The 9,950-nt window shown below is 38.8% G+C and overlaps 1 protein-coding gene across 1 annotated transcript; it reads right to left on the bottom strand.

Moving 5' to 3' along the window:
* Positions 1–1,458: 1,458 nt before the first annotated feature.
* LOC101301208 (linoleate 13S-lipoxygenase 2-1, chloroplastic-like) lies at positions 1,459–5,918 on the bottom strand. Its single transcript, XM_004301565.1, has 9 exons — positions 5,603–5,918; positions 4,764–5,041; positions 4,104–4,341; positions 3,583–3,903; positions 3,340–3,425; positions 3,101–3,211; positions 2,690–2,991; positions 2,329–2,595; positions 1,459–2,218 (listed from the first exon to the last, which is right to left on the bottom strand). The coding sequence occupies exons 1-9, from the start codon at positions 5,916–5,918 to the stop codon at positions 1,459–1,461; spliced, it is 2,679 nt and encodes an 892-aa protein (XP_004301613.1).
* Positions 5,919–9,950: the final 4,032 nt, after the last annotated feature.

Genomic DNA, 9,950 nt, shown 5'->3' with positions numbered 1-9,950 from the left:
TTTATAACGATCTTTTAACTATTTATGAATTGACCCTTTCCCCGTACAAAAAAAAAAAACAAGAAAATACATAGCTTCTAGAGAAACTTCTGACCAAATCGATAAAGAAGGTAAAACATATTGGTACTATTAATCTTTTGAAATGTCAAATATTTCATTGATAAAACTTAGGCCAAAATGACATCAAATCATCATTGCATTAGACAATTAGCTTGAGTGAGCATGACAGATGATTAAACTAGATACAAAACAAGATACTAAAGAAACATAAAACCGGAGCCATGGCGCTCAATTTGCTATACTTCAAGCCCTATGCATCCATCTAGTTGCAGCCAGCGCGCACAGTCTTTCAAGCTATCCAACCGTGATTTAAGGTACAATCAAGTTGAGATCAGGCTTAACAGCCCAATTTCAAATCTGACTTTTATAGTCTTGAGGCTAGACTCAGGCCCAAGAACTCGAGTCCAACCCCAAACCCTAGCAGATGTGCATCGTCGCTTGCCGAAAATCTCTGATCGCGCTGATGGTGACCACAACGGCTTCATCACCAGCATCTTTGACCATGTCAGCATCATCATCAAGTCTTAAAGTTGAAGAGGCCCAACACTCTTGGATTCAAACTCAAACTCAGGCCCGAGTCTAAGCCCAAAACCCACTTGGGAGTTCTCCAGCCTTGCACGCAGCCAAGTCCGGTGGCTGCCAGATCTCTTCAGTTGGCGCAGAGATCGCCACCGTTCGCAAAGAATCCACCACCTCGCAGCTATATCCGGCAGCATTCACGCCGGCCGGAAAAGCCCAAGCAGCTTCAGCACCGCCACTCATAACCCGCGTATGAAAAACAATCATAGATCGGGTCGCGATACTTCGATCTGAATCTAGCTCTACCAGCAACCCATCTTGCGGACTCCCAGACACAGAGTTCTCCAAGTCATAGTCCAGCCGGCGGGATCCGCCATTGACACCATAAGAACCGTCAATCTGAAACCAAAACCTCTGACCACCTTCGTTGGTGTCCCAGACAACGGTTTAGTCCCTTTGAAATCGCTCTCAACCTCAACAAATCGCCATGGCTGAAGCACTAGATTGGACTGGATTTCAATGCCACCACATGATAGGATTCCTCCACTCTGCACTGCCATCTCTGATATCCGGCCAATGGTTGGTCGATAAAGCATGAAGTGCGCCGCCGCCGCTGGAAGAGTTCTGTTTCCAAACCCTAAAATGTTCCCCAAAAGTCGGAGCAGAGTTCTCTCTAGGTTGAATATATTGGTACTATTAATCGATAAATAAGAGATCGACCTTTGTTTAACCAACTAAATAACCTTTAGTGATATTTGAAAAAGAAAGAAAAACATGATGTCTTAGGATCAAATTCTAGGAGCGATGTACAATAATGAGATAGACCAATTTATTAATTGATGGGCTAAACACTGATACACTTATGATCAATCTCATTGTTCAAATTGAAATACTATAAGGAACTCCCATTCCTGTGACCCCTGGCTTTGAGAATGGCTTCAAAAGCTCATACGGGATAACTCCTGCTCCAACTCTGTTTTTAAGGTTTGTATCGGTATTCCTTTCATCGATTATTCCTTCTAGCTTCTTCAGATTCCCATTGAAGCGCTCAAATGTGGCTTTTATGACAGGGTTTTCAGCCCAAGACGACTCCATAATCTCCCCAAGATACTCCTCATCCGGTGAATGGTTCGACAACACGTCTAAAACAGCCATAATTTTGGTTGCTTGAATTTGTGAGGGGAAACACATTAGCAATGCAGATTCTGGCCTCTTCAAAAAGTTTTGATAAAACTCCTCAGATGGATCTTCAGTTGGCATGTTGGTTCGAGCTATTGTAGGTCGATTTGGGAAGTATCCCCCATACATGTACTGGCCAAAGTTTACTGCTGCATGATGACCAGCTGTTACCCAAATTATTGTTGTCAAAACTTGTGTAAGGTTTTCTTGGGTTTTCAGAACTGGCCACCATGGCTCATCCTTTTTGTCAGCATGGCCTTTGGTTCTAACTTCTGTCCACCATGCTTGAAGCTCTTGATCATTCTCAACCAGAGCTGGGTCTGGATAGTAGTGTTTCACATAGTCACTCACCCACTCCTTAATGGCATCCCAAAGAATGAGACCATCATTTGCAAATGGGTAATCTTTAATTGTTAGCTTCAAGCCATGCTCAGTGGTGGGATCCTCAACTGCCATTCCCCTAAAATTTGTAATTAAAGCAATGAATTAGGTACTTAATAATCAAGTAAGTGAAAATATTGCCTCCAGATATCCCATATTTATTTACTTGGATCAATGTATAAAATTTACCTTCTGATCAAATCTGCTGGCAAAGCTTCCATGTCAAAGCGCCAAAACTTGTCATAAGCAGCTGAACTGAGCTCAATGGAGTACTTTGCCGGTGAGAAGGAGCTCTCGATGATTCCACCTGCATTGATGAGACTTTCTCGAGCGAGGGCATTGATTTCCATTGTGTACCGAAAATGAGGAAGTAGAAGTCTATAGATGGGATGCATTGCACTCAATTGGCGATTGGCAGCAATTATGTATGGCTCTGTGCAGCAATGAGTCCTCAGCCTGTGAAATTATCCAAAGTACAAGCTAACAAGTTAGAAACCATGGGGTAGGCACATATTCCCTATAATGTGGTAATTGTGTGTCGATTTCTAACCAGTGGACGACGAGCTGATGATAGCCAGCATCATGAGCACAAACATGTGCTTTAGCAATTCTCCACAGCCAGCATCCTGTAGCATCCCAGGTTGGAGTAAACACTTGCTTCCATTGCGGCTTGTCACCGATAGGCGGACGAGTTAGTTCAATGGCAATAGGCCTCAGTGTCTCTTCTCTAGTGAGGAAGAAGAGTGTCCTAGAACCATACAGCGTGGTCCCTTCTATTTCTCTCACTTTGCTCACATAAGGCAAGAGCAGATCATGATAATCCAAAATGAACATCTTCTTTCTTTTCATGGCCTGCATTTCCATTTCAAACATTTCTTATTTTCGAAAACAGAAGCTGCACGGTTTCATATAATTTGTGTGAAAAAACTAAAAATTATGGAGAATGGGTTTTAGTCCTTACCTCCTTGACAGTCATGCAACCTCTGACTTCTTTCTCCACAAGTTCTGTGGTGATCAATGATTCAGGTGGACCATATATCTCGGGGTCAAGCTTACTCTTCAATGGCCATTCCTGAGCGCATACAGCATAGAAATAGCTAAAATTTAGCTTGATCACAGTCATCACACTAAGAAGATAGAAAGTAAAAGATTGATCGAGTTGAAGTTTTTATATCCGGAAAATTATTAGAGAAAGTATACCGTGACTAGCTGTATGCTAAATGGATTAAGACCAGCTAGTGTTTGCCGAGAAAATTCTTCGTCTCTAAACCAGGAAAACTTGTCACCTGCAAATTTTCAATGGAAGATTAATTAGTAGAGTATAATCAAGAATATTGTGGTTGTTTCCTTCCTTCAAAAAAAAAAAAGCCAGTATCTATCTTCTTATAAATTTTACAGATATATTTGAAATAGAGAGAAAGGAATCGAGAGAAGGAGGCATACGATCAATTATTTCAGGTGTCTCAAAGAGCAGAAGATCGTCTTGGCTGTTACTAACAGACTTCACTAGCCTTGGGATGATTGATTGAAAAAACCCACTAACATTTGGCTTAGGCATTGTGACTCCTTCATTATACAGTGAATCTATGGCTGTGAAGTAGGGAAACCCTAGGTTTGGATTAACCAGTGTCATCTCAAGCTGAGGAAGCAATGCGTGCAGCACCGATTTCAGGGTCTTTGCCGCGAATGTCACTTGTTTCACCTCTGCAAAAGCTTCATCTCTTGGTACATACACACTGCTGCTTCTCTGCTCCGATAGTGGATCTGTACAGTATGGCAATTAAGTAACATAGGTTTTAGGGTTTCCGAACAATATTACATGCATGTCTAATGGTATATATTGCCAACTTAGTATGGAACTGTGGGCAATTACTATCTTAGAAAACACATACAGATTTATGCATGCAAGTCCATAACCTAGCATAGCAAGCTCAAACTTCAGATGGTTAGTAGTTAGTAGTTACCCTTTTCAGTGCGTGGCCGTCCTGTTCTGCAGCGCCTAGGGTATGGGTGCTCTTTGCCGCCGAGCACAGGCCTGGCCAATCCATCATCACTATCCGGATCTCCGAGATCATTGTATGTGTCATAATCATAAATCCTGTCTGATGTTTCTCTTTCACCCTCTCCATTTCCTCGCAAATATTGCAGCTCCAGTTCTCTTAGCTTCTTCAATCCACTTGGTGTCGCTGATGGTAAGTAAGACTGTTTCATCGACATTATTAAGAACCCATATGTATATATCAATTTAACATCATAAACTAAAATACAAGAAATTAACATATCATAAACTTAAATGTATCTCTAAGACGACCCATTGGGACACACCGACACAGAAGCATATATATAATTCGAAACTTCGAACATGTGGGACTACTTAACTGGATACAAATTAATCAAGCCAGCTAATATTTCAATAGCACAGTAAATTACTGATACAAGTCAGGCTAATACCAATTCTTAATCAAGCCAGCTATTTTTTGAATAGTAAACTGGTGATAGCAGTTATCCTAGTCTGGCTAATGCCAGTTAATATTACTATATATACCTAACAAGCAATCTAATTATAAAGCAAAACCAAATCATGGATCGATATGGTGTAAAAGAAGAAGCAACAAATTACCAACCTTGGTGGTGAAGAAGATTCTCTTGTCTGGATTGACATACTTGGAGTGAGCCCATGAATCACAAGTAACAGTAACAGGAGAAGGATCTGGGAAGCCATTGATGTGTAAATGTATGGTTTTGATGTAAAGCTCCTCGTGGTGCTGATTTTCAAACAGAACAGCCCCCACCTCTCCAAAACCGGCTGGGACGGAGAAGGAACTCTCGTACATCACCTCGTCATTGATCTTGTTCACTTTGTGCGCATATCCCTGGATCGGTTTCTTCTCCAACCCAGTTTCTACAATAATAACCCAGTAAAATTTATATATCAGTTACAAAGGCACTTCACTTCTTTGAGCTCTGAGTCTCTGACTCAGTGTAGATATATAATCCATATTAACGTAGTCTAACAACATAGTGACATACAGTATGTTCCTTAATTAAACTTGAGCACTTGATCGATCGATCAATGGAAACAACACATATATATCAACCGGATTTTAGGTTTTATTTCATGATGACTTGTAAAGTTGAGGGGGTGTGATTTTGGTTCTTCGATCACTTCTAAGTTTGTACAAGTGGAGTGGGCAAGAGGATAATGACATGATGAACTATAGAGTGCCATATACATAACTAGGGATACATTTTACAAACTTTGAAAATAAATTTCATGATATATATTAGAGTGAAAGTGAAAATGTTTTCCCTATTTTACTTTTCAAATTGTTCATATTCGCAATCCTCACTCGTATATATTTTGATATTTATTTTCTTAAAAACGAATTGTGAAGTGTGAAAACCTTTCGTTTTGGTGTTTTGAATATTTATAGAACATAGACAAGGTGGGTAGTATACTTACTAGGGTCAAGCTCGGCGCTGACAAGCTCAAGAAGAAAGGTTTTGCCGAGCAAATCAGTGAAAAGATCGAGGGGTGCTGTCAAACCAAACAAGTTGGAGATGATACTTCCGGCTGTTAGTTTCACAGTGACCACAGCCTTCACTGTAACTGCTTCATTACTCTGTGCTAATGAAGTTATAGTATTCATCATGGCTCGAGCTTCAACCTCAGCGGCAGTGGCACGAATACCATCTTTGGTATTCGTCACCGGCAATGGAGATGACAATGAGGAGGGCAACGAGGAGGGAGGTTTCTGCAGGTGAGAATTGATCATCATGTTCTTGCTGGTCGTATGTACCAGTCAGATCGAAGAGGAGGGATAGACAACTAGGTTTAATCTATTTGATATATGGGATGGTTCTGTGAGATCGTTCTAGGTTATGCGAAGTATATATAATACTTAGGACTTAGGAGAGGGACTGGTTATGGGATTGGCTTAGGGTTTCAATTGGGAGTACTTAATTTCATGCATGTGTTTCGCAAGTTCAATAATATAGTTAACTCTTGCCTCACTGTGCACATGGAGCTGCAACAATCATTCCTACAATCCAAAACGATTATTCCCAAGAATACGAATTATCAGCAAGTGAAAATGTGGTAACACGTGCAGTACAGTAACTACAGATTTACAGCAATTTTTTTTTTCTTCAAAATTTAACGAATTATTTGGATGAGTTTGTCTACAAAAGTATACTAATTTTGTATACTATTAGGCGTGGGGTTGAGCCTCCCAGCTAAGCTGGGTTCCAAACTGTATTCAAATAAAATAAAAAAAGTATACTAATTGCATGGATCAATTATTATGACAAAAGGTAGCAAATTGACTAATTATAGGAACCTAGGGTAGCAAACTAGCAGAAATAAAAGCTAAGGTAGCAAATCGGTTAATTTTGGGAAGCTAGGATAGCAAATTGACAGGAATAAAAGGTACGGCAACAAATTGACACTTCAGTGAATCCTAAGGTAGCAAATTAACAATTAAATCTATATTTTAACTTTCATTGAGTTCATATAGTCTACTTAATTTGACTTACAAAACAAGCCATTAAGTAACTGACGGAGGTGAGGCTATGTATGTGGGAAATGTTCGTGGCTTTGCCTACTTACTTATGTACTCGTACATCTCACTTAGCCATTTAGCATGTTGGATATATATTGTCAACTAGCACTACGCCAGATAATGCATCACACGACGGGGAAAAAGCGTCGTCTGATAAAGGTCAAATCCGTTGTTAATCCGATCGCCGTCTGATCAACATGTCACACAACAGTTAAAAAGAGCTTGTCTGACTAACTGACACACAACGCTACAATAAAAACCATTGTGTGATTCTCGGCAGATATCATCGACAACTGCCGACACAAGTCGAGCTGCTTCTCAGCAGCTGTCGACATATGTTGATGAATTATGTCAGGAATCATACAATAGTTTTTTGTAGAATATTGTTGTGTGATTCTCGGCAGATATTATCGACACATGCCGAGCTGCTTCTCGTCAGCTGTCGATGATATTTGCCGAGAATCACACAACAGATTTTCCAATAAAAACTCTTGTGTGATTGTTAAGTTACACAACGGTTTCCTTTCATGAGTTGTTGTGTGAATATCGACAGATTTCATCGGCATACGTCTAGATCATTCCGCATTGCAGTCGGCAACATCTGTCGACACTCACACAATAGTTTTCTGACAGTAAACTATTGTGTGAAGTTATCTTCATACAATGAGTTTTTAGGTTTCATGGTTGTCTGATTGTTAAATAGTACACAGAATTTTTGCTAATAGGCATTGTGTGATCAATACTCACACAACGTATCAATGTTAGAATATAGTTGTAGGATCATTTAGTCAGACAACGTTGGATTGTCATTAACTTGTTGTATGATGATGCATTTCATACAACGTTAGATTATCATCATTTAGTTGTATGATGTGCTCTATTGATGCCCTAATACCAAATTTACCTAATCAACAGTACTACAAGTAATATTTTCAAACCGCATCCAAAGCATTGTTAACATTCAAACAACCAAAAATATGATATAAAGTATCCGATGCATTGTTAACGTTAACGTGACATCTAAAACATATGCCCATCATCCTAACAACCATTAAAAATAAGAAAAGCATTCAAATACATGCCCATCAACTAGGGACATCAAAAGCTAGCTGATACATAGTATCAATTGTACCAAAAACATGCCACATATCATGCATGAATATTGTACCAGCTGAGAAGCACAAAAAAGATGCTTTTCTTTGAACAAGAGGATGCTACCTCAATCACAGCTCCTTCACATACTTCTTGATAGCAAAGTCAGCCCACTCATTTCTCACCTCATCAAAATCTTCTTGAGTGTATTTGCAGCTGCCTCTCTTGTCCCACTAAAATAAACAAAGAACAAAAATTGATATATATATCCAATCAATCCCCTAGAGGCATAAGCTATCTATCTGCTATCTCAACCTAGATGTACATATAAACCAGACACAACACTTGGTTTTTCAGTTATCATTGTAACTTAACACTGCTATATACCTGTTAGTTAATCTGAGATTGATGAAGATTCAATGAACCAAAAACTAAGATCCAAAAAGGAACCATTCCCACTTATTCAACAAAACACAAAAAATGATAGATCAAAACAATAAGTTTACAACATAAATTCCATTAGGCATCAAATAATAAGATCTGTTAGTTAATCTGTGTATCCATACCAGCTCGCTGTCACCCTTTTAGCAAAAATTGAACTTAATATTTAACTTATAATGATTGACTGACTTTGCTAACAAAGATTAGATCTCAGTCCTATAATGGAGATATCACTTCAAGACAAATATCAATTCTAATCATTTCATCAAGTCAGGGCACCAAAATTAGCAGTATTATCTTCTGTTTATAGTTTGTCTATTTTGTAGTATTTGAATTATTAAGTTGGCGGGAAAAAAGAAAACTATTCTAGTCTCTGATATATAGTACTGCTCCATGAAACTCCTAATATAATAAACATATTATTAATACTTAAGCTATATTGAATGACTCTAAAAACAGATTTTATACCTTGGTAACAAACCGTGACGTGTCTTTGTCTTCAATTATTTCTCTCATGTATCGCATGACATAGTACCCACATTCCTTGTCGCTTGGTTGGAAGGGCATGCCCTAAAAACAAACCATTACAAAATAATTCCACACAACCAAGATACACTAAGACATCTATTACTTAAAATGTAGATGACACTCGCAGCCAAATTTTTAGGGATCATTGAGCTTCGTCCATTCCTCTTTCTTGTAGTATTAGCCATAACCATTGCACTACGTACAAAAGACAAAAAAAAAAAAAAAAAAAAAAAAAAAGATGTAAGGGAGACAATACAAGACATCCCACTTCTTATTACCTCAATTTGCACAATGAACAATGGAACTTACTCTTTTACAATCTTCGCCCAATCTCCACATGGTATACGTCTTCTCACAGGATCCATGAAGTAGACAGTGTCATTGTCCGGATCAACAACAGTCAAAGTCCAGTGATCGCTACCACATAAAAAAAATTCATATGCAATATTTAGCAAACAATACCCGAGTACCATTCCCACAGCTCAGCCATAATTACTAAAAACATTTATTTATACCAAAACTTGAAACTAAGCATGGACTTACCCCGACGTTATATGGCAACATGAACACTTGACCCGGTTTGGCAGTTGCAAGCCTTTTAGCTATATTTTCGGTCCTCTGAATTCCAGTCCCACACCCTACTGCACCAATTTGGGAAGGGTGAACAAACGCTACCATGTCCACCATTCTATAAGCTTCCAACTTGCTATATAGGTACCTAACAACCATACCAACACATTATCTTCTAGCAAAGCCTACTTATCAATAGAATTACGATAAAATCACAAGCAAATTATGATATTGCATAATTTATACCTTTGGTAAGAAGCAATCAAGTTTCCAGTGACTTTTTCCATGGTTGCATTAACCACAACATCCTTTCCGGTAATATAGCTGCTGCAAATATATCCAAATACTTCAGGTTCAATGTTGGAACTGAGTTCTCGACCATCCTTGAATGCGGTACATAGCATCGTCATATGGTCTAGATAGGTTAGGTGCAAGTTCTGCCAAGGTCACATCAGCCTCCTCCATTTGGACAGCTAGTTCTGAACGTTTTCTCTTCTTCTTGGAGACTTTATCCACCCCAGGTTTCTAGAATAAGAAGATAAATATAATGTATGATTACTACAATCAAGGAAATACCAATATTTAATTAAACAAGTCAGAGGTTCAAAGTATAAATAC

Source organism: Fragaria vesca, linkage group LG5, assembly GCF_000184155.1.
Source record: "Fragaria vesca subsp. vesca linkage group LG5, FraVesHawaii_1.0, whole genome shotgun sequence".
Taxonomy (NCBI): Eukaryota; Viridiplantae; Streptophyta; class Magnoliopsida; order Rosales; family Rosaceae; genus Fragaria; species Fragaria vesca.
The sequence above is the reverse complement of the archived record's forward strand: the minus strand, read 5'-3'. Positions and strand labels throughout refer to the sequence as shown.

Bases quoted from the DNA above. Each gene is read 5' to 3' on its own strand.
- LOC101301208 (XM_004301565.1), bottom strand. From the start codon at position 5,918: ATGATGATCAATTCTCACCTGCAGAAACCTCCCTCCTCGTTGCCCTCC. The intron at 4,342-4,763 runs GTTGGTAATTTG...TCGATGAAACAG, and splicing joins GAATCTTCTTCACCACCAAG to TCTTACTTACCATCAGCGAC. The intron at 2,219-2,328 runs GTAAATTTTATA...TACAAATTTTAG, and splicing joins CCAGCAGATTTGATCAGAAG to GGGAATGGCAGTTGAGGATC.